Source organism: Elgaria multicarinata, chromosome 5, assembly GCF_023053635.1.
Source record: "Elgaria multicarinata webbii isolate HBS135686 ecotype San Diego chromosome 5, rElgMul1.1.pri, whole genome shotgun sequence".
NCBI classification, from domain to species: domain Eukaryota; kingdom Metazoa; phylum Chordata; class Lepidosauria; order Squamata; family Anguidae; genus Elgaria; species Elgaria multicarinata.
In genome coordinates, this window is record NC_086175.1 from 101,846,034 (window position 1) to 101,868,822 (window position 22,789).

The 22,789-nt window shown below is 45.0% G+C and overlaps 1 protein-coding gene across 1 annotated transcript; it reads left to right on the top strand.

The window, feature by feature from the left end:
* The first annotated feature begins 364 nt into the window (after positions 1 to 364).
* On the top strand, positions 365 to 20,606 carry ILDR1 (immunoglobulin like domain containing receptor 1). The gene is made up of 8 exons (XM_063127641.1): positions 365 to 545; positions 5,406 to 5,576; positions 6,456 to 6,605; positions 8,535 to 8,654; positions 9,393 to 9,539; positions 12,483 to 12,587; positions 16,815 to 17,644; positions 19,779 to 20,606. The coding sequence occupies exons 1-8, from the start codon at positions 482 to 484 to the stop codon at positions 19,818 to 19,820; spliced, it is 1,629 nt and encodes a 542-aa protein (XP_062983711.1). The 5' UTR covers positions 365 to 481; the 3' UTR covers positions 19,821 to 20,606.
* The last annotated feature ends 2,183 nt before the right edge of the window (positions 20,607 to 22,789 follow it).

Sequence of the window (22,789 nt, forward strand, 5' to 3'; positions counted from 1 at the left end):
GCGTGTCCGATATTGGTCGAACTTTAAGTCCCACTCATTTCAACCGGCCTACTCTAAGTAGGACTACCACTGGAGCCAACCCATTTCTAGGATTGCACTGTGAACTGGAGGGGAGCGACCGGCCATGCGGGGAGGAATGGCTGCAGGTAGCGAGCAAAGCAGGCGAGGTGGGAGGGACGAGCCCTTTACCCGCAGGGCGAGGCGAGCGCGGCACCTGCAGGAATGCGTTACAGGTTGCAGCTGGAGGAAATGGGAAAGGGCTGCAGCAACAGGTGCCGGAGGAGACTGAGCCAGAGGAAGTCGTAGCTTGTGTTGGGCCGCTCCTTTCCGGGGGGGGGAAAGCCCGGATTAATCCCTCCCCAGGCAGAAAACCCGAAAGAAAAGAAACATCTCCTGGAGGAAGCTGGTTGCGTTAAGAGGCGCGCCAGGGAAGGGCGGGGTGAGGTTTGCACGCAAGCTACGGGCCGTGGGAGGCGGCGCCATGGCCTGCAACTGGCGGTGGCAACACCAAGTGCTTTTTATCGGCCTCACCTGGCTCCCGACAGGTGAGTTCGGGGTACGGGGAACGGCGCTAGACGGCGGAGAAGAGCGGGCTGCTGATCGCCTTGCTCTTTCGTCTTTTTCAGTAGTTGATGAGAATAGGTGACCCCTACCTGAGTTGTCTGCCCACCCCGTCCCTTCCTGTTCGTCCTTTTTTCTGTAGCTGCTTCCTCGTAGGGGAGAGCTCCTGGCGGATCAGACCTATATCAGATCTCCTCAAACTGTGTTTGTGATTTTATCCTCCAGGGAAAAGAGAGATTGCGAAAACTTTCAGTTTTGGGGTTAGGAAACCCAAAGAAGTTAGGCTAGAAATTAAATATATGCCCACTTTTTCTCCCCTCCCCCAGTTGTAAGCTTACATCATGCATACCAAGTCTCAGTCTCTCTCTCTCGCTGTGTATATCTTTTGTCTTCAACGAGTCAAATTCAGAAGGGTAGAAAATCATGTATAATGACTTTGGATTGAGTGCTACCATTGAGTATCAGCTGTTTAGCTGCAAACAATCCTATGCATATTAGCCTAGAAGTAAATTCTAGTGAACTCAGTGGAAGTTACCTCTGAGTAAAAATTGGCGTGATATGTGTAAATAGCTTATTTATTTATTAAAACGTCTGTACCCTGCCCTGTATCTCAGGGCGGTGTACAGATAAAATCAGAACAATGTAAACATAAATTATATACACAGCTAAAAAAGTATTACATTGTTAAAATAAAACCAGTCAATTTTAAAAGCAATAAAAACAAACAAAACTATGTTATTTCTAGATTATTGGCATATCCCTACATTGCCTTCTCAGATATTAAGCACAACATACTCTAAAGTATATGTGCTTATTAAAACTGACAGATTTGCTGTATTGGTGGAGAACACATGAAGAATATATAGGCCTCATTCAGAAGACACCTTAAATCACGGATTTAACCATGATGAATAAAGCAAAAAGTCTTATTCATCGTGATTAAAGCCTTGGTTTAAGGTGTCTTCTGAACACAGCATGGCTTTCTGGCTTAACCACTATAGTTAAAGCCATGGTTTAAGGTGTCTTCTGTGGTAATGAATGAAGAAGTTGTCATAGATGAAATTTTCAGATTTCATCTATGTGATTTTAAGCATGGCCAAGAGGCCATGCTTACTCAGAAGTAAGCTTCACTGGTTTCAGTGAGACTTCTAGATATGTATGTTTAGAATTACAGTCTAAAAGCAAATATTTTATCTGTCAAGTCTCTAATTCAAATGTAAATCTGATTTTTATGCAGGTGTTGTCACATTCTATCCGACATTTAAATGTTCACTTGAACACACAAATGGAGGCTACAGCTTTGCAGTCAAAATTTTGTGCAGGCATGTTTTCTCATCATAAGAAAAGATTTAAGTGGGGTGCAAATATCTAAATATTTTTTTTAAAAAATGTTTAGGGTTGTAGCCCTAACATTACTTCTGAAAATTCCCAATATGGCTGGCTGGAGGGAGGCTGGGAGTTACAGAACTTTTTTCTGTCTAAACTTGCATAGGATTGCATCCTAACAGCACAGCCTTATGCAAGTCTGCTTCAAAGGAAGCCCAACTGAGTTCAATGGAATTTACTCCCAGATAAATGTGTATAGGATATGTTAAATCCATGTTCATTCATTTTTGTGTGAGTGAAATGGAATTAAAGATATTTTCTTTGTTCCAGCCAGTTGCTGACCAGAATATTTGAGTTATTCTGTCTAGCGTAGCACATATTTGTATTGCATTATCTCAAGCAGTATTGCTATCTTTGGCATTGCTAATGCCAATAATATCTTTCTTGTGTTATCTTGTATACCTATGATAGGAAAAACACAGGAATCTGGCTAACATAATGTAAACTTGAACCTTTAAGAGTGTTAGTGTTAAACTGCAATTGGGATGTTTAGACCTTTAAGCCACTGCAGGTTTTTAGCTCTCTTTTCTGATTCCCCCACCCCACCCCCAGGCTGTTCTTTTTTTAAAAAAAAAATCTTCTGCTGTGTTAATGTGTACTTTTATTCATAAGTAAAAGGGCATAAATGTGGAAGGGCATAAATGTGGAAGGTGTGGGATATTAATTAAATAAATTAAAAATCTAAGCAAATGATTCATGCAGCCTCCCTTTTGCACCAGTCAGACAAAAATCTTGCACTTGTCTAAATTTGAAGTGCTAGAGAAGCCTGAACTGTATTTCATAGATTGGGTTGTATCTAGTAAGTCCTACTTAGAGTAGATCCACTGAAATCAGTGGGGCTTGTAATGAAATTGGATGTAATATCTTAACTCCAGGATAGTGCTGCATTAGCCCCTCCCTTCCACTGCACTGAGAACACCCCAGCTCATATGATTCTTACCTCAGATTAAAAAAGAGAAGAAAATCATATGGAGGGCTTAATTCATACTGTGTAGTTTTGGGGTGAGAGCAGGGCCGGCGCTACCATTAAGCCCAACTAGGCAGCTGCCTAGGGTGCAGATGTCAGAGCGGCACAGATGGCCCTCTCTCCCCACTCCTGGGGTCAGAGGTTTTGGGGGTTGGGGGCTTGGCTTGCGTGCGCCCCCGCATGGCCAGCCTTTTCAAAGGGCCCAGAGAGACGCCGCTCGTTTCCGCTGTCCATGGGGGTGGGTGGGTTGCTTGTTGCAAAACTCTCGGAGATGATGCGTAGGAGATGGAAGAGGAGCAGGCCGGGGGACAGCTGAATGCTCTGTGGGCTGGGGAGACGGGCGAGGAGGACTCAGAGACAGACAGCCCCTGCGGAGCAGCAGCAGCCCCAGCGCGCTGCCTTCCCCGTTGGGGGCTGCAAGTGCTGGAGACCAAGCGGGGACTGCGGGGCAGAGACCACCCCCTGCAGTCAGGGCTCGTTCACAGCCCCTCCTCGCAGGGGGCACGCAGAGGCACAGGAGCAGCCACACGGTCGAGGGCAGAAGTGGTGTGCCCGGCCTTGCTGCTGCGCCCCAAAGGAGGCTCAAATGGGCTGCCCTTCCAGAGCTGGGGGGGCATCCCTCGGGGAGGCGTGGAAGAAGTGGCGCCCACGGGCTGCCCCTCAAAATAAGTGCTGGGGCTTCACCCCCAATAAGCTTTGGGACAGTGCAAGTGACCCCCCCCCACACACACACCACTGTGAGGTAGCCCCCCTCCCTGTCCACACCCAGAGCTCGCCTTTCCTAGGGCGCAAAATAGTCTGGCACCAGCCCTGGGTGAGAGGGCCACACAAGTCCTCTGCTCCACTACTGGAGCATCACTCCAGAGTGAATTATAAGCCAGGGCAAAGATACTTTATGAACATCACACCGATTTGATAGAGCTGGCCCAGAAACGTAAACCTCTAAAACTTAGGTGTCTAAATAATTATTTTGATTTCCATTGTTTGAATTGTGTGTTTTTATATGCATTAAACAATTTTTTTTGTGAAACGCCCAGAGAGCTTTGGCTATGGGTAGTATAAGTGAAATGAACATGAAATACATGATGATTTAAAACTGGTATGAGGTGGGAAGGTTCAAGGCGGTAACCTTTTCTGCCATTATATTTTGATTGTAGAAATAGGTTTACAATTTTGTCCATTGTTTTTATTTTATGCATTTGGAATGGTAGCCCAATGACATCACGCTGTAAGACTTTTGTATTTTCCAGTAGACCGTTCTCATCTTTTAAACATCACAGTTATCATTTATTTTAATTGAAACACCTAATAGTACCATGTGGTGATTTTGAATACCCAGTCCACCACATCTTGCAAATGTGTGCATTGTTTTTGTTTGTTCTGTATTTTTTTATTGCTCTGTATATATTGATTTAAGATATTTTGCCAATTAGAAAAATGTTCTGAAATTCAGATTAGTAATACTTGGAAAAAATGTAGATTTAGGCAGGATATTCATCTTAACTGGCAATTTTTATGAGCTATAATAATTTAAATTTTCTCTTGTGTTTAAATCTATTATAGTTTGTCTCATAAGTGGGTTAAGATTTATTTTGGTTCGCTTCTAAAACTTTTGTGTGATGCTGACACCTATATAGTTAACTTTTTCAGTACATACAGCTATTCTTGACTGTTTTTATATGTCTGTGTGGTATTCCCTGTCCATATTAATCCATATTCTTTCAACAACAACAAAAATTCTAATTAAGCTGCCACATTTCTAGATCATTTAATTTCATTCATTGCCTCTTCAAGCGATTCAATAGAAGGTGTTGATAATAGGGCTCGATCATCAGCAAATAAATTAATTTATGTTCTATGCTCCCATCCCATGGCCCAAAATTACTACATTCCTTTATCCATTTTCTACCTGTCCATGGTGGCAGTTTTAGCATTGGGCCAAATCCAGAGATGGGAGAAAGCAAGTCCTGTTGTTATTGATTGGTTGTCATGTGCAGGCTAGTCATAACACACGCCAACTAATGAGCCAACCATTCAGAAAACTTTATTTAACTTGAGTCCCTCTTACTACAATGAAATGTCTGCATGCTTCCTATTGTGTATATGAGATCAGTAGCACACACCAGACATCGTCCACCAAACACTCAACTATTATTACAACTCACTGGAAAAACCCAGAGCAGGAACCCTTGGATTGGAAGTGAGAGGAGTACAAATTGACTAAGAATTGTTCTGGTCTATATAGGCCCAGGAATGTTCTGGATTGTGAAGAGATTATGAAGGTCTCAACCACTCAGACAGGCTTCTGCTGCAAAGAGAAGTTGCTTCATCCAGATAACTCACATGGCCAGCTGGTGCTGGGCCTACTGGTGTACCTCTTAAAGGGACGGAACATTTCCTGCTTATTGTGTTGATCTCCACCCCCCACCCCCCAAGGGTGGCTTCTCATATAACTTTAAATGCTTATTGATTGCTGCTTTTCTTGTTGCAGGTTGCTTCTCCGTTTTGGTGACTGTGCCAGATCCTGAGCGCTACACAACTTTATTTGCCTCTGTGATCCTCAGGTGTGATTACAGTACTTCAGCACAACTGCAAGATGTGGTAGTTACTTGGCGCTTTAAGTCCTTTTGCAAGGATCCCATCCTTGACTACTACTCCTTTGGTGAGTGCTATTGTGAGTGCTACTGCTGCCGCCAAGAATTACTCTCCACAAGCTAAAACAGGGAGGGGCATTTCCCAGTCATCTGGTTCTATTGCCACATTTCAGCACATCTGTAAGAATGCTGTAGGGTGAAGGTTGGTCAAGATGACCTGACAGCAGGGGTCTTCAACCTTTTTGAGTTGGTGGGCACAAAATGGCTTCCATGGTAGGAGCGGTCAGTCACAAAATATCCATTTCCCAGAAGGCACATTGGTGAGACTAACAGAAGACCAACTTGCCCAAGAACCTAAATGGTGAGGTATGATGGGAGTTGCTGTTGGACTGCAACTCCCATCATACCTCACCATTGACTATGTTGGCTAGTGTCGAGGGTAGGTGCTGTCTAATAACAGCTGGAGGGCGGCACATTGCCCACCCCTGTAATATATGCATTAGAGCTTGCTTCCTCAGAAGCTCTCTTGTGATTTTCCCTGGATCTTCTCCCATTATTTTTTTTTCTTTTTCTGCCAGTGTGAAAGGGATGTATAAAATACATCGAGAGCCAGTGTGGTGTAGTGGTTAGAGTGTTGGAATGGGACTTGGGGGACCTAGGTTCTAGTCTCCACATGGCCATGAAGCTTACTAGATGAACTTTGGGTCAGTCATTGGCTCTCAGTCTGACCTACCTCACAGGGTTGGTGTGAGGATAAAATGGAGTGGAGGAGGGGCATGTGAGCTGCCTTGGCTTCTTTACCAGAGGAAAAAAAAGGTGGGATTTAAATGTAATAATAAAAATAAATAATGTGATTCCCCCCCAGACTTTGAATGGACAATAGTATTTGAATATCTTGGATTTTAGTAAGCTGGGATTAATTTTGTACCATATCACTTTGTTCTCAGCCTATCAGGCAGGCCTAGATCTGGGCCAGGATCCTTCCAATGACTGCAATGACAACCAACGGGAGGTGCGCATCGTCGCTCAGAAAAGAGGGCAGAACGAACCCATCCTGGGCGTTGATTACAGGCAGCGGAAGATCACCATCCAGAACAGTAAGCGACCCTTGGGACATTAGGGGAAAGAGAAAGTTAACAAGGCTGATATTGTGATTGTTATGTAGCAAAGTATGGTTCTAGCAATCCCAGATTCTGACGCCTATGTTTTGCAGGCTAGAATTGCAGTCAAGATTTCTTGCTATCATCATGTAAGAATGATATCTATGATAGGGCAATAAGGAAATGCAGGTTTATGATCACAATAAAAGGATAAAAGAACAGAGCAAAATGGTTCTGAAATACATATGTGATGTGATAAGAGGGGAGTCACTTCAGTGTATGTGATATTTGTACTTTTTCCCATGGTCATGGTTCTACAGCAGTAAGCTCGGTTTGAGCAACAGCTCCCTGTTAGGATGCACCACCAAGATCAAGAATTGTGAGGTTAAGGAGAACCCAGCACCACCATTACATCTCCAGTTGTATATACAGTGTCCTCCAGGCTGGCCCTACGATTACACGTGCACACCCCACACAAGCTTTATATATAGACTGTGAACGGACCTGGCTTTGCATGGGTTGGAATTGCCTTTAGGTTGATACAGAGAAGCTTTCAAGTAAATTTACACAGCTGTGAGAGTTGGACACATTGTGCTCTCCCTGCCTGAGTGAAGGCATGCTTGCTGGTATGTCTAGGCACAGCACCTGGCATGGTCCAGCCCTATATCCCCCTAATGGAGGGGTCAGGGGGATATAGGCAGACCTATAACTCGGCCAACTAATCTTCCCTGGCGTCAATCTGTGCTTGTTCTTTTCTTCATACTTTAACATGGTGTAAGTGTTTTTAATATTTGGGGCTTAATTTATTTTTATTTTTATTAAAAATGTCTAAAAACATAAAAATGTATATTTGGTTAAAATCTACTCACTGGGGTGCTGAATCATGACATGAAATTTGCTTGAAATTGATCAAATGGTATTGAAGCAATACGTCTTTAAATTTTTTGATTTGCCCCTTTTTGGTTCAAATGTTTTGCTGTGCCTAAAACCATCTTGTAGAGCAAACTACAAGTTTCATAGAAAGCAGTTGTGCAGTTTTCAAGTCCATCAAGGACATACAAACAAAACCTTCCTTTTATTTATATAAAGAAGAGAAGAGATAGCGTGAGAGACCAGTGGAGGCTGAAAATAGAAGTGGAATTCAGAGGTTAGATTTGGATCCAATTGCAATTAAAGACCCAGTTGTTCCTTAAGAATGAGAGGTGCTGTTACTGCTAACCAGCAAGGAAGATTACAATTGCTTCATGTTGCTTAAGTCTATAAGCTCCACCCGACAAGCGTTTTATTGCACACTCGTTACTGGGCAGTCACGGATTCCTCAGAGGTAGCTCACATGACATCGTCTGCCTCTCGTGTGCCTTCCACCCCTTCCGGTCTTCCTTGCGCCGCAAAAAAACCTAGAAAAACTCCGAAATATTTTTTTAAACTGAAGTTGCTGCTCTCTCCTGCTGAGTGTGGGAGAAGCAGCATGTTCACAATGAGGGACTGAATGGCCCTCGTGCACCTTGTTTACTTCCTGTTTGAAAACAGGAAGTAACTGAGTGTCCACAGAGAAGCAACAGTAGCCAGCGTTTCTTCTAAGGTGTGATGGAGCTTTATATCTTGTGGTGGTAAAGGACCAGGGTTGTAGTCCCAGCTCTCCAAACATCTCTTTCGACAAATGTTTGTACAGTTCAGGAACTTGCTGTACTGGTCTCAGAACAACATGAAAGTCAGCCAACCACCTGCTTTCTGCCATCATCTCCTTAGTCCGTCCTGCTGAAGACTACCTCCGTGAAGGCTCCTTCCCCCTCAGCTGTTATCACCAGCAGCCATTCCAGCAGGCTGTGCTGAAGGAGATGACAGGGGAAGTGGGGCCATCTCATCAATGGCTAGAGAGTGGGATAAAATACTTCAAATAAATAACAGTGTTTTCTTCCTCTAAAGAAGCAGATCTTGTCATCAATGAAGTGATGTGGTGGGACCATGGCGTCTATTACTGTACCGTTGAAGCTCCAGGAGATACAACTGGTGACCCAGACAAAGAGGTCAAGCTCATCGTTTTGAGTAAGTACATAGCGCAGTTTTTTTATAAGATAAGTTTCTTTTTTCTTGTCACCTATAATGTTTTGGAGAACAAAGCATGGAACTAGCAGGAAAACTTGTACTCTTGACCCTAAAAATGTTTTCTCAGGAGTCTATCCTGCTCCTACTCCCTTCTGCTTCCAGCTGTGTTTATATCTCCTGTTGCTTAACAGCATAAAGTTCTTCTCATAGCTCAAACCTCCAGTTGCCATGCCTTTCCATGTGCTATGCATTGCCTTAGCATTTTATAGATAGATAATGGCTTGTTTCTAACTAACTGCAGTTTAGCATTACTCCATGCCCAGATAAAGTGTGGTTAATCTTAATTATGATTTACTGGAGCAAGCCAAGTTCAAATCTTGGTTTATGAAATCGACTTGTTTCAATAAGCCGTAATTAAGATTAACCACAGTTTAGGGTCCAGACATAGTGTTAAACTGTGGTTAATGTAAAAAGCTTCTGATCTCTTCCTTGCCATCACACTGGGGTGGGTGGGGTGGCGAGCAGTGGGAAGCACATGGACCTGAGGATTGTACACATAATGATAAAGCATAGTTAATTGTCTTGTCTGAATGCAACCATTCTGTGAAAGATGATTCCTATAAGAGGCAATATCTTGTTAGGGAAAGATTGGAGGAAACTCCTTTTTTAGTTCAGAAGGCTGATCTACAGGTATCTAACCGGAAGAAAAGCATGTTGTTGTTCTCTTCTTCTAATCAGATTGGCTGACTGTAATCTTCATCGTCCTTGGTGGCCTCCTCCTCCTCCTCCTGATTGGGGTGTGCTGGTGCCAGTGCTGCCCTCAGCATTGCTGCTGCCACGTGCGCTGTGCCTGCTGCCCAACACGCTGCTGTTGCAATGAAAAAGGTAAATCGCAAAGCAAGGTTTCTCCCGCGTGCATTAAGAACGTAAGCCCATTTGCAGTTCCAGTATAGGGAATTGCCGTGTACTGAGTGAGATCTTTGCTTCATCTAGCTCAGTATTATTGGTAGCAGCTCCAATAAGAACACAAGAAGTGCCAGGCTGGGTCAGACTGAGGCTTCATCTAGTCCAGCGCCCTGTTCACACAGTGGCCAGCCAGCTGTCAACCAGGGCACCACAAGCAGGACATGGTGCAACAGCACCCTCCCACCCATCTTCCCCCAGAAACTGGTGTTAATCGGCTTACTGCCTCTGGTACTGCAGGCAGCACATAACTATCAGGGCTAGTAGCCATCGATAGCCTTCTCCTCCAGAAATTTATACAGCCCCCTTTTAAAGCCATCCAAATTGGTGGCCATTGATTCCCAAAACAACCACAAAATAGGGGTATTATGTCTAGATTGTTTTCACGTACTCTTTAAGGAACCAGCAAGCTATTTTGACGTTCCTTTGGCAGGATTAGGGTGGGAGGGGGAAGGGTAGAACACACTAGGGCGTAAGTATGTATAATATCCCCAATGTGCACAAATCTGAGGACCCGCATTATTTTATCTATTTAGTTCATTTAACCTATTTTTAGGCTACAGTTAAGGGTAAAAAGCCCTTTCAAGGCAGCTTCCCAGATAAAAATACAAAGAACAATACACTTCAAATATTAATAATCACGCAGTGATAACAATAAAAACAAAACAAATATTCAGCCCCAAAATGTACAGACATCCAATTATAATTACAGCTGAAAATCATAAGCAGTCTGATAAAACACTTCTCATCAGAGAGCCACCAAAAACAATATTACATTCCACAAATGTGGGGGCCACTTCAGAAAAGGCCCTGTCCCTTGTGCCTGCCAAACTGATTGCTCTCAGGGGCACACGAAAGGGTCACTGTCGTGTGGACAGTCTGATATAGGTAAAGGTGGTGCTTTGCGTAACTTTTTCCCAGAGCTTTTAAAGCTGTGCTTTGGTCTGCTGTTCCCTGCCTTCATCCTTTTCTGCTATTTACATTTACTCTTTAGGCATGTAGGAATGTTGTGGCCGCCTCGTAAAGCATGCTGAAGCAGAGACTACATTTAAATGTTAAGGATATTGTGAATGGAATGTGGACTGCACATTTGACACAGGGGGAAAGTAATGCTCCGGCACAAAAAGCTGTTCAAAATCAAAAAGGCACATTTCATTGGGGACAGAACGTATACTGCCTTTGCCCAGGCTCCTAAAGGGAAGCCCTCTGTCTCTCTGTACAGGTATAACTGATGCTTTAACATGAAGATAGTAGCTTAAGCTGTTAGTGAGCTTAGAGATGTTTATTGGTTTTAATGGAGAGCTATTTCATTTTGTTACCCCTCTTTAAATGTACACAGAATACAAAAGGCTCCTTTCAGAAATAGTGGCTAGTTAAAGAACGGGGAAACAGTTGGTTTTCTAAAGCCCCTTGGGATCTGCAGGGATATTCTGAGTCTGTTGTGACTGCCCACACGCTACCCTTTCCCCAGGACTTTGCATACCTGCCCCTCAGTCTGTTCTATATCCTTCCATTCCTTTTATTGTTACTGTTTAGCAAATTATTGTTTCCCAGCCAATGGGAGGGTTCAGGTGGCCTTGTGGGGAGTATAGTTTGAGAGTTTATATCAAGCCACTATGTGAGATATAATCTTCCAATATGGCAAGACTGTCTATCCAGCCCATAGCTAAGTGGGTATACACTAAATTCTCCTCTGGGCTATTTTACCTAAGGATGCCACTAAAACTTGCAGTGGGGGTGGTGTTCAGAAAGGCCATGTGAGGTTCTCTCTCCCTTCCCCTGCCCCAGTCCATTAACAATCAAATCCAGACATTTGTGGGGGGGGGCAGGTCCTGTCATAATAGCTTTGTAAACTGCCCAGAGAGCTTCGGCAATGGGGCAGTATATAAATTAAATAAATAAATAAATTTACCAAGGCAACAACAACATGGAGTCCTCATGGCAAGGCCTCCATTATACCCAAGATGCTGTCGCATCAGTTTCCAGAGCATCAAGGACCATGGGGAAATGTAGTTTTCGGGGTCTTACCATTCTTAGCCTACCGCCCCTCAGGCCTCGGATATGGAGGGAAAGGAGTTAACAGCTCCTCATCCGCCCTGTACTCTGTAAAATAAAGGCAGAGCCAGCAGGTAAGCCGCCTCATTGAACCCCCGATCCAGATGTTTAAAGTCAACGCTGCAAGCAGTGCATCCTCCTACAGCCATCTTGTCCTGGCAGCATGGCAGCTATGTGAGCTTCCTTGGCAACGTAGCAGCTACATGCATTTCCTTCACCCCCTTTCTTCTTCTCTGTGACCATTATTCACGCAGGTGGGGGGGTAGTAGCCACAAAATCCCCTGACTGTCCCTCCCTTTTCATATTGGGGAACATAGACTTCCTTGCCCTCTCCCAGTGTGGGGAATCGCTTCCTGTGGATGGGTCCCAGACAGTAATTCCCATGGTTCCTAAAGTTGTTGATGCTGCAGCAGCATCTACAGCAGCCTTTCCCAACCTGGTGACTCATCCCACGTGATTAGTTGCCATTGGCCATGATGGCTGGGGATGATGGGGTTTGTACTTCAACAGAACTGGAAGGTACCAGGCTGAGATAGACTTGGCTAGTCTGCCCCATCATGAGGCTTCCTTGCCACTATCAGGTAAATTTGGAGGAAAGAGAACAGTGGGGCTGTGTTTGCGATGGCCACCCTCTAGGCCCTGCCAGGTTCCCACTGACATAATCATTTTTCTTGAGGCCAAAGAGAAACTCCGCCATCGCTCATTTTGGCTCCCAATGTCTGCAACTGTGATTCTACAAAATAGAAACAAGCTTAGGGGCGACTGGAGTGCCTCTCTGGTATAAAATCAATTGTTTTTTCTGTCCTTTAGTCCTGGAACGACATCACTTCATGAAACAGGCTCAACAGCTTTTGCCATGGATGAGACAACACTCCCAGTCATCTTCATACCAGCTAAACCCACTCTTACAGCGAGGTAAGGCTGCTTAGTTACAGGTCCAAGGAAGAAGATGTTGTCCTTAAAATATAGCATTTTGGCTCTTCACTGGCAGGGGTGGGCAGAAGATGGCTGTCCAGATGTTGTGGACTTCAACACTTTGGAAACCCCTGCCAGCATGGCCAGTGGTCAAGAATGCAGGGAGCTGAAGTCCAAAACATCTAGAGAACTACTTCTGCCCACCCTTGGACTAGAGTGCTTTTGGTTTGGCTTCATAATGCTGCCTCTCTCAGAGGTGAGGAGAGATCAGATCCCAGTCCAACTGCTCAGACATTTGTGCTTTTCATGGTTCAGGTCTATTCTGTGCATTGGCAACTGGACGGTAAAAGCAGGTATTTGATATCTGGTCGGGAATTCATCATTGAATCTTGGCTTTCCCTTTTACAAAGCAGGTTTCTAGCCCTTCTGACTGTTGAGATAAGGTTGGAAAAGGGTGGGCAGTGCTTAATGGAATCTGAGAAGGCCAGGGGACTGGGTTTTGGGGGTTTGTCTTTGAGTGTTCTGCATTGCTTCCTTCCTTCACTGGTCTCACCAGCCAAAGTACAACATGCTAACTACTACGTCGTCCTTTGCTAGCTCACTATTCTATTATTGTTAGCTAATACTAACAAATTGGGTATCATGCTAAGTATTGCTGTTCTTTGGTGATGGGGTGGGGGTGTATATCTTTGTGTGTGTGTGAGAACATAAGTAGTGCCATGCTGGATCAGACTGAGGGTCCATCTAGTCCAGCACTCTGTTCACACAGTAGCCAACCAGCCATCGGCCAGGGACCAACAAGCAGGACATGGCGCAACAGCATAATAATAATAATAATAATAATAATAATAATAATAATAATAATAATAATAATATATTTATTTATTTCCTACCTGCCTCTCCCTTTGGATCGAGGCGGGGAACAACATTAGTACAGAATCAATACATCTTAAAAATTCTTGATTTTACGTTGATCTGGATAGGCCTGCCAGAAAAGGCTAGTCTTTAAAGCTGCCTTAAAATCACACAGAGAGTTAATTTTACGAATCTCCTCCAGCACACCATTCCACAATCTGGGGGAGACAGAAGTAAAGGTCCTCTGGGAAACTGATGTCAGCCTAGTTTTAGCTGACTGAAGTAAGTTCACCCCAGAGGACCTGAGTGTGCGGGGTGGACTGTATGGGAGAAGGCGATCCCACAGGTAACCTGGACCCAAACCATTTAGGGCTTTAAAGGTAATGACCAACACTTTGTACTTTGCCCAGAAACTAATTGGCAGCCAGTGGAGTGATTTTAATGTTGGGGTAATATGCTCACCCCTAGATGTACTGGTTACCAACCTGGCTGCCATATTTTGAACTAGTTGAAGTTTCCGAACTAGGCACAATGGTAGCCCTATGTAGAGCGCATTGCAGAAGTCAAGCCTTGAGGTTACCAGCGCGTGCCCTACTGTCTTTAGGTCTTCTGACTCTAAGAAGGGGCGCAGCTGGCATATCAGCCAAAGCTGATAGTAGGCACTCTTGGCCGTCGCATCTATCTGGGCTGTCATTTGGAGCGACGGATCCAGGAGCACCCCCAAACTGTGAACACAGTCTTCAGGGGGAATGTAGCCCCATCCAGAACTGGTTAACACACTTCCAAACCTAGGTCAGAGCCCTTGACAGCAAGCACCTCTGTTTTGTCTGGATTCAGCTTCAGTTTGTTTTTCCTCATGCAGCCCATTACTGTCTCCAAGCATTCATTCAGCGGAGACACACTATCCTTAGCTGACGCTGTTGTCGAAGGCATAGAGAAATATATTTGGGTGTCATCAGCATACTGATAGCACCCCGCCCCATGCCTCCGGATGATCTCTCCCAGCGGTTTCATGTAGATCATAGATTAGCAGATCCGGAAGGGGTCTACAAGGCCATCAAGTCCAACCCCCTGCTCAATGCAGGAATCCACCCTAAAGCATCCCTGACAGATGGTTGTCCAGCTGCCTCTTGAATGCCTCTAGTGTGGGAGAGCCCACAACCTCCCTAGGTAACTGATTCCATTGTTGTACTGCTCTAACAGTCAGGAAGTTTTTCCTGATGTCCAGCTGGAATCTGGCTTCCTTTAACTTGAGCTAAACAGCATTGGGGATAGGATGGCACCTTGTGGTACGCCATACAGCAGCTCCTTTTTTGAGGAGCAACTATCCCCAAGCATCACCATCTGGAATCTACCTGAGAGGTAGGACCGGAACCACCGGAGCACAGTGCCCCCGATTCCCAAACCCTCCAGGCGTTCCAGAAGGATACCATGGTTGATGGTATTGAAAGCCGCTGAAAGGTCCAAAAGTACCAGCAGGGACACACTCCCCCTGTCAATACTCATGCGGAGATCATCCACTAAGGCGACCATAGCTGTCTCAACTCTGTATCCCACCCTAAAGCCGGTTTGAAATGGGTCTAGAAAATCTGTATCATCCAAGACTGCTTGGAGTTGGAAGGCAACTGCCCTCTCAATCACCTTGCCCAAAAATGGAAGATTTGATACTGGTCTGTAATTATTAAGGTCCAGGGGGTCCAGGGAGGGCTTTTTTAGAAGCGGCTGTACCACTGCTTCTTTTAAACATGGTGGAAAACTCCCCTCTCTGAGAGATGCATTAATAGTATGTTTTAGTTGTAGTCTAACTGCATCTTCTCCTTGGGCGACCAGCCAAAAAGGACAGGGATCAAGATGACATTGTCCTCCTTACTTGTTCAAGCAGCTTGTCCACATCATCAGTACTCACCAACTGAAACTGATCCAGTGTAATCCTACTCACTGAGTTGCATCCTCCCACCCATGTTCCCCAGCAACTGGTGCACACAGGCCCACTGCCTAGAATAGTGGAGATAGCACACAACCATCAGGGTTAGTAACCATCAATAGCCCTCACCTCCAGAATCCATCCAACCCCCCCTTCAAAGCCATTCAAATTGGTGGCCATCACTACATCTTGTGGTAGTGAGTTCCATAATTTAACTATGCACTGTGTGAAGAAGTACTTCCTTCTGGATCTTCCACCAATCAGCTTCATGGGATGATCCTGGGTTCTAGTATTTTGAGGGAGGGAGAAAAATGTCTCCCTTTCCACATTCTCCATACCATGCATAATTTTCTATACCTCTATCAGGTCTCCCCTTAGCCTCCTTTTTTCCAAGCTAAACAATCCCAGTTGGTGTAACCTTCCCTCATAGGGGAGGTGCTCCAGCCCCTTAATCATTTTAGTTGCCCTTTTCTGCACTTTTTCCAGCTCAATAGTATCTTTTTTTAGGTGTGGTGACCAGTTCTGTACACAGTATTCTAAGTGTGGTCGCACCATAGATTTGTATAAAGGCAGTATGATACTGGCAGTTTTATTCTCAATTACTTTTCTTATAATGCCTAACATGGAGTTTGCCTTCTTTACAGCGGCCGCACACTGGGTGGACATTTTCATCAAGTTGTCCACCACAGTCCCAAGATCTCTTTCTTGTTTGGTCACCACCAGCTCAGATCCCATTAGGTTATACTTGAAGTTGGGGTTTTTTGCCCTTACATTTATTTATTTATTTATTTACTTTTTTATACCCCCCAATAGCCAAAGCTCTCTGGGCGATTCACAAAAATTAAAACCATGAAGAGCATAAAAACAACCAACAATCTAAAAACACAAATACAAAACACAATATAAAAAGCACAACCAGGATAAAACCACACAGCAAAAATTGATATAGGTTAAAATATGGAATTAAAACAGCAACGTTTAAATTTAAATTAAATTAGGTGTTAAAATACTGAGAAAATAAAAAGGTCTTCAGCTGGTGACGGAAGGAGTACACTGTAGGCGCCAAGTGAACAACTTGCTTACATTGAACCGCATCTGCCATTTGGATGCCCGTTCTACCAGCTTGGAGAGATCCCTTTGGAGCTCTTCACAATCCTTTTGTGTATTAACCTTAAATAATTTAGCGTTGTCGGCAAACTTGGGCACTTCATTGCTCATTCCTAATTCCAGATAATTTATGAATAAGTTGAAAAGAATTGGTGCCAATACTGATCCCTGAGGGACCTACACACACACACACACACAGAAATATAGATCAACAAAGCGGCCTGCATTTTGGGCTCTCTTCAGAGGCGTATCTATGGTTACGGTCATAATGAGCAGCCACACTTCAAAATTTACCACTACAGCACTGCTAATTGGGGTTGTCTTCTTTCCATGTTTCTTAGATATGTCTCTACAGAGCAGTCAGCCAGTGATGCCTCCGCTTGCCCAGGCACCCTCCGGCAACAAGTTCTTGGACCACCTTGAGTCTGAGATCAGGAACCTCAACCTCTCCCAGCCCATGCTGCCTTCGCACCATGTCGGGGGCGGGCGGCATCCCAGTGTCCTCTCTTCTCTGGGCTCGGAGATTGTGGAACGCAGAGTCATCCAGCTGCCTCCCATCATCGAACGTGTCTCGTCCTCTCAGAGGACCAGCAGCTCGTCACGACTGCTGCGGTCTGCGCGTCCTTCAGTGCCTCGGAGCACCATCAGTGAAGAGGAGAGGGGAGGGGGGAGGCGGCATAGGCGGCGTTTGTCTTTGGATGAAGGTTCCCACTCCAGCTGTGATCTGGAGTCATGGGACAGATATAGAGACCGCAGACCTGACAGGTGGAGAGACAGCGGCCGTTACGGCAGGCCCCGGACTTCCAGGCCAGAGGGAACGCACAACTTGCATGGCAGGGGTACTTTTGATTCCTACCCTGAGGAGGATAGAAGGGGGTATTCTGGACAGCAATACTCTGACAGAAGACACCAGCATTCGGGACGGCAGACTTACCAACAGAGCAATGACTACAAACACCGGGGCCGCCGTCGCCACCGCAGCTATTCGCCACCATCCCGTCGGGACTCATGGAGTTCATCTGATGAGTACGAGCGTTTCCACGGAAACAGTCGGCGGCCTCGCCAGCACCGCTCCCCGGACTTGCTGGAAGATAAACCCCCTAGTTATCGCTCGGTCGACATCACCCCGACCAAAGGCAGCAAAACCAGAAACCCCACAGAGCAACAATCGGTAAATAAACCCTTCCTTGTGATAAATATTAGCTTTTATATTATGTATATATAACCACAGTGCAGAACCTCTTTCAGCTCAAGGGCCGAATTCCATTTCAGGGAAGGCCTCGGGGGGGGGGGGGGGCTCAGGGGCTTGCGCTGAAGGCAGAAGGGAGCAGGGGCAACGTACTAATGATAGCAACACCTTGTCACTTAAAATTCTTACTGCCTATAACTAAGGATTAGAGGAAGCACTAATTAGAATCAGGGAAACTACACAAAAGCTGAGAAACTACCAATCAGTGGAGGTGGGGTCAGAGAAAGGGGGCGTGGCTTCATGGGGAGCCTCTTCAAGGGCCAAGTTCGGCCCCAGGGCCTGAGATTCTGCACCCATGCTATAAAAATTAAATATTTTCATTCTTTTGTATTATGATTCCTCCCCCCTTTACTGTTCACCACTCAGGAATCTCTGGGCAGAATCCAACATGGGCGCAGGGGGACATACACCCCCACCGATTCTCTTTCGCCCTGCCAATTCTGTAGCACAAGCAGACACACACACATGCCACTTGCGCAATGTCGTCTTAGTGCTGCTGCGGCAACCCACAACAAGCAGGAAAGGCATCGTGCTCAGTTTTTTCTTAATGGATATTTTTTTCTGGTAAGGAAAAAGACAGAAAAGCAAAGGGAAAAAACAAGAAGGCCACCAAAGGAAGGCAATGTGCTATCTCCAGTATTTGCGACAGTAAGCCTGTGTGCACCAGTTGCTGGGGAACATGGGTGGGAGGTGCTGTTGCACCATGCCCTGCATGTTCATCCCTGGCTGATGGCTGGTTGGCCACTGTGTGAACAGAGTGCTGGACTAGAAGGACCCTTGGTCTGATCCAGCATGGCACTTCTGATGTTCTCTGGATTCTCCATAAAATTCTGTTCATGAGGCAGTGTGATTGCACAATATCACCATCATCTGGAAGCACCCTTGGGTGGGGGTACTTTTTAAAAAAAATTCACCGCTCCTGTCTTCAGAGGAGCGCACTGTTCCTTGCCTCAAGGGCAGTAAACAAACAAAGGAACACTGGCATCTCTCCTTGGCCAGAGAGTTGTTGCTTTTTAGCTCCTGTGCATGCAGCAATTCCGTACACAAGAGGTGTGGGGAGGCTGGGAACTTGCTGATTAAGGAGAGAAGCCGCTGCACCAACCGCTGCTCTGCCAGTGGGCGGCTGCTTCTTTTCTGCCTGCCTCTCTTGCATCACCCCCGTAAGTTGTAAAGATTGTGTGGGGAAGGAAAGGCAGCTCCCAAAGCTTTTGCAGGCCCATGCTTGGGGTATACATGAAAACACCATTTTTTTGTGAACATACACAACATTGAGCCCTTTCCAGGACATCCAATTGGAGGGACAATAGCTTAGTAGTAGAGCAGATGTTTTGCAGGTAAATGGTCTTAGGGTCAATCCTCAGCATCTCCAGGTAGGGCTAGGGAAGAATTCTGCCTGAAACCTTGAAGAGCTGCTGCCAGTCAGTGTCAACAATACTGGGCTCGATGGATGAATGTTCTGACTCAGTATAAGGTAGCTTCCTATGAGGCTTGTGCAACCCTAGAAAGGAAATTCACATTTCGGTGAATGTGCTGCCAAGTTCTCTTTTTTTGGATCAATGTCTGTCTCTAGCATACCAGTGAATCAAGTGCTGCTAGGGCTATTCTTGACCCTGCCCAGTTGCTAAATACCCAACTGCAGGGGCTGGAGGAGGAGGAGGAGGAGGAGGAGGCGGAGGAGGAGGAGGAGGAGGAGGAGGCGGAGGCGGGTGTATCAGTGCTTGATTCACTGGTATGCAATAATTGTTTATATCCCAAGAGAGCAGGCGGCGCATTTGCAGCGCTGTGAGTCTCCATTCTGTATTGCATCCCTCTTCAGCCAGAGAGGCTCCCCGGTGCTATCAATCTGAAATAGCTTGCAGAAAAATTCCGAATTTAGAAGATGATCAGTAGCATCCATCACTCAAATGCGCAAAGGATCAAACACCCTCAAATCAGCATTGTAAAAAGCAGTGTAATTTTAGCAGCCCTAAGGACAGGAATGAACTATGAATGGTCTATTGCTCTGTCCGCTTTTTCTGGACTCCTACTAATAGCAGCATTTTCCTCTTTCTTCTAGGAAAAAGGCAGTTCTCGCAGTGGAAGGAGTGTTGTCATTTAGTTGCACTGCATTGCCACAGTACCAAATGAGATGGCTTCATCGGCTTGAACAGGAGATGTTCATCTTTTGGCCGTGGATATTAGCTGTCAAGAATGGCAGGCCATCGGGGAATCTGTTTCTGTTCCTCACCTTCAGCCTACGCACTTCAGTTTCCAATGCAATGGTTTATGAAGAGGCATCACTTTGCTAATAAAGCAGGAATGAAACAGCTCGTTTCTAAAAAAAAACTATTTTCCCCTTGATTTGACACTTCAAGGTTGCTAGAAACTCAGCCTTTAAAAAACTGGATTGCTTAGGTGCAAACCTGTGTATACTTCCCTGGGAGTAAACTCACTGAACACAGTGGGACTTGCTTCTGAGTAAACATGCATAGGATTGCACTGTTAGTGAGGCCCTAATATCAGAGGGACAAGATCTCTGACATGTAGAACTGTCGCATGCTGGCAGGATCCTGATACAAATTTGGCTGCATCATCTCCAATATTAAGAGCTTCCAAACTTTCAAGCCCAAGTATTTCATACAAGTAAGACCAATGGAAATAAAGGAAACTTTCATAGGTAAACATGGTTAAGATTGGGCTGCATTCAACTGATTAACTGAAACTAGTTTGCATCCATTTTCTGGGAGGAGGGAAACTACAACATTACTAAGGGGTGTTTTTGTGTGTGTCTATTACATATTTTTTGCCCAAGTTTTTTTAAATATCAAATCAAATTGCTCCCTTGCAAGCACCTAAATATTAGGCATCACAAGAGGTTCCCAATTGCTTCTGTGCTGAAAGGAGGGGGGGCCGTACAACCTAACCAAATTTTGGACGTTGGCTTGGCTTCCTGAACTGGTCATGTATTAGTAAAAGAAAAGTAAAAACCGTTGACGTTTTATTTTTTGAGGGTTCTAGTTTCCATCATTAACCTAGGACAGCCTTCCTCAACCTGGGGTGCTCCAGATGTGTTGGACTACAACTCCCAGAATGCATCTCCCAGAATGGCTGGGGCATTCTGGGAGATGCAGTCCAACACATCTGGAGCGCCCCAGGTTGAGGAAGGCTGACCTAGGAGATCAATTTTACCGTTGAGTAGTAAATCATCTTTACTGAATTCAGTCTTGTACAGAGACAGCTCTGCTTAAGTTGAATTGATTTTCAACGAAATCTTTAATGACTAGTCTAAAGCCCACGTTGCCAGGGATGCTAGCAGTCCTGCTCCTTTCCTCCTTTTTTGCCCCTTAGGCCCCTCACCACAAGGGGGTCTCATGATAATACAAATGTGGTTCATGCGTAGCTAATCCTCCGAAATTTTCATGTGGTGCGACCCCACCCACTCTGTGCGCTCCGATTGGCCGCCCTGTCCCCTTCTTTCTCCTCACTGGCGGTGATAGCCTAACTATGCAGCTTCACCTGAGGTGCACACTGATTGGCTGAGCAGGACTGTCTGCCATCCCATTAGCAGAGGGGCTGCCCTGCCTGTTTGATACAGAGGAAATTAATTGCTATTGAAGCTCAAGCTTTGAACTTTCTAAATTTTTTGCCTGGCTACACTGCTCAAGCTTCAGTTTAAAACAAAAATGAGTAAAATCGGTTTGGTAAACCTCAAATAATAAGCCTTACACCACCATATTCTTATATAAAGCAAATGTCTGGAATCTTGTATTTTGATAAACAATTTAGGAACTAACTTGTGATGTGATTTTAGCTAAATAATTTCCTTAAGCCAGGAGTGTTGTGCCCCTTTCAGCCTGGGGGCCAAATTCAATTTCAGAGAAGCTTTTTTTGGGGGGGGGGATTTCAGTAATGAATGGGGCAAAAGGAATACCAGCATATTTTAGTTTATAGCCTTTTCCTGGTAGTAACTAAACCTTAGGAGAGGCAGTTGAACCTTTTACATTGGGGGGAAATGTGCATTAAAGCTGGGAAATCAGTAAACTATTGGCAGTTGGGGGAAAGAGGTGGGGCCCGGGAAAGGGGACACAACCATTTGGAGAACTCAGATGGGCTGGATTTGGCCCATGGTCCAAAGGGCCAACACCCTTGCTTTAAGAGCTGTCCATGCTTCCCTTTCAGAATATTAGCACAGAATGTGGAGTGTGAGAAATGAACCTGAAATAAATGGCCAGTACTTTTTATGACAGTAGTAGCTCCATTAATTTTTACCAGGAGGGTGCAAGCTGTGTAGGACTTGTCGGCCCTACTGTTGTCTCCATTAGACATGTGGCCACATTAGCGAGGTGAGCTACAAATGTGGGTAGAAGCACCCAACCAATGTGCAGGGACTGGATGTACTGCATGGTTTTATTCCACATGTTCATTCTAATCTATTCTGTTAATTTGGAACAACACATTGAAAGTGCAATGTGTTGTTCCATGAAGCTGATTGGTGGAAGATCCAGCAGGAAGTACTTCTTCACACAGTGCATAGTTAAATTATGGAACTCACTACCACAAGATGTAGTGATGGCCACCAATTTGGATGGCTTTGAAGGGGGGGGGTTGGATGGATTCCCCAGAGCCTGCTGTTACCTCCCCCTTGTGTCTAGATGCTGCCTTTTTGGCTACATAAAGACTGGAACTCATAGACTTAAGATTGCTATTAGTATGTGTGATGATAATGTCCTGGAGTAGAAATAGTCTTGTTCTTGTACAGTGCCTAGTATAATGATTCTGGAGACTTGAAGCACATTCATACATTTATGTACATCACAATATCTCATTATTGGATTACCCACTCCGTAATGACTCATAGCTGAATGTGTAAACTGGCTCCACTGGAAAGTCTACACGTGCAGATTATCACTCGATGTTAACAGTCAGCATACACTGGTGAATAGGACTCAAGATACCAATAATATGAGTAATGTTGAGTTCTGGTGTTGGGAAATGATTCTGCAATACCTGTGACTCATTCTCTCTTTTTGCAGGACAGGAAGAACTGCTAATTTTAGTTTTTTTAAAATCCTCTTTGCACGTATCAAG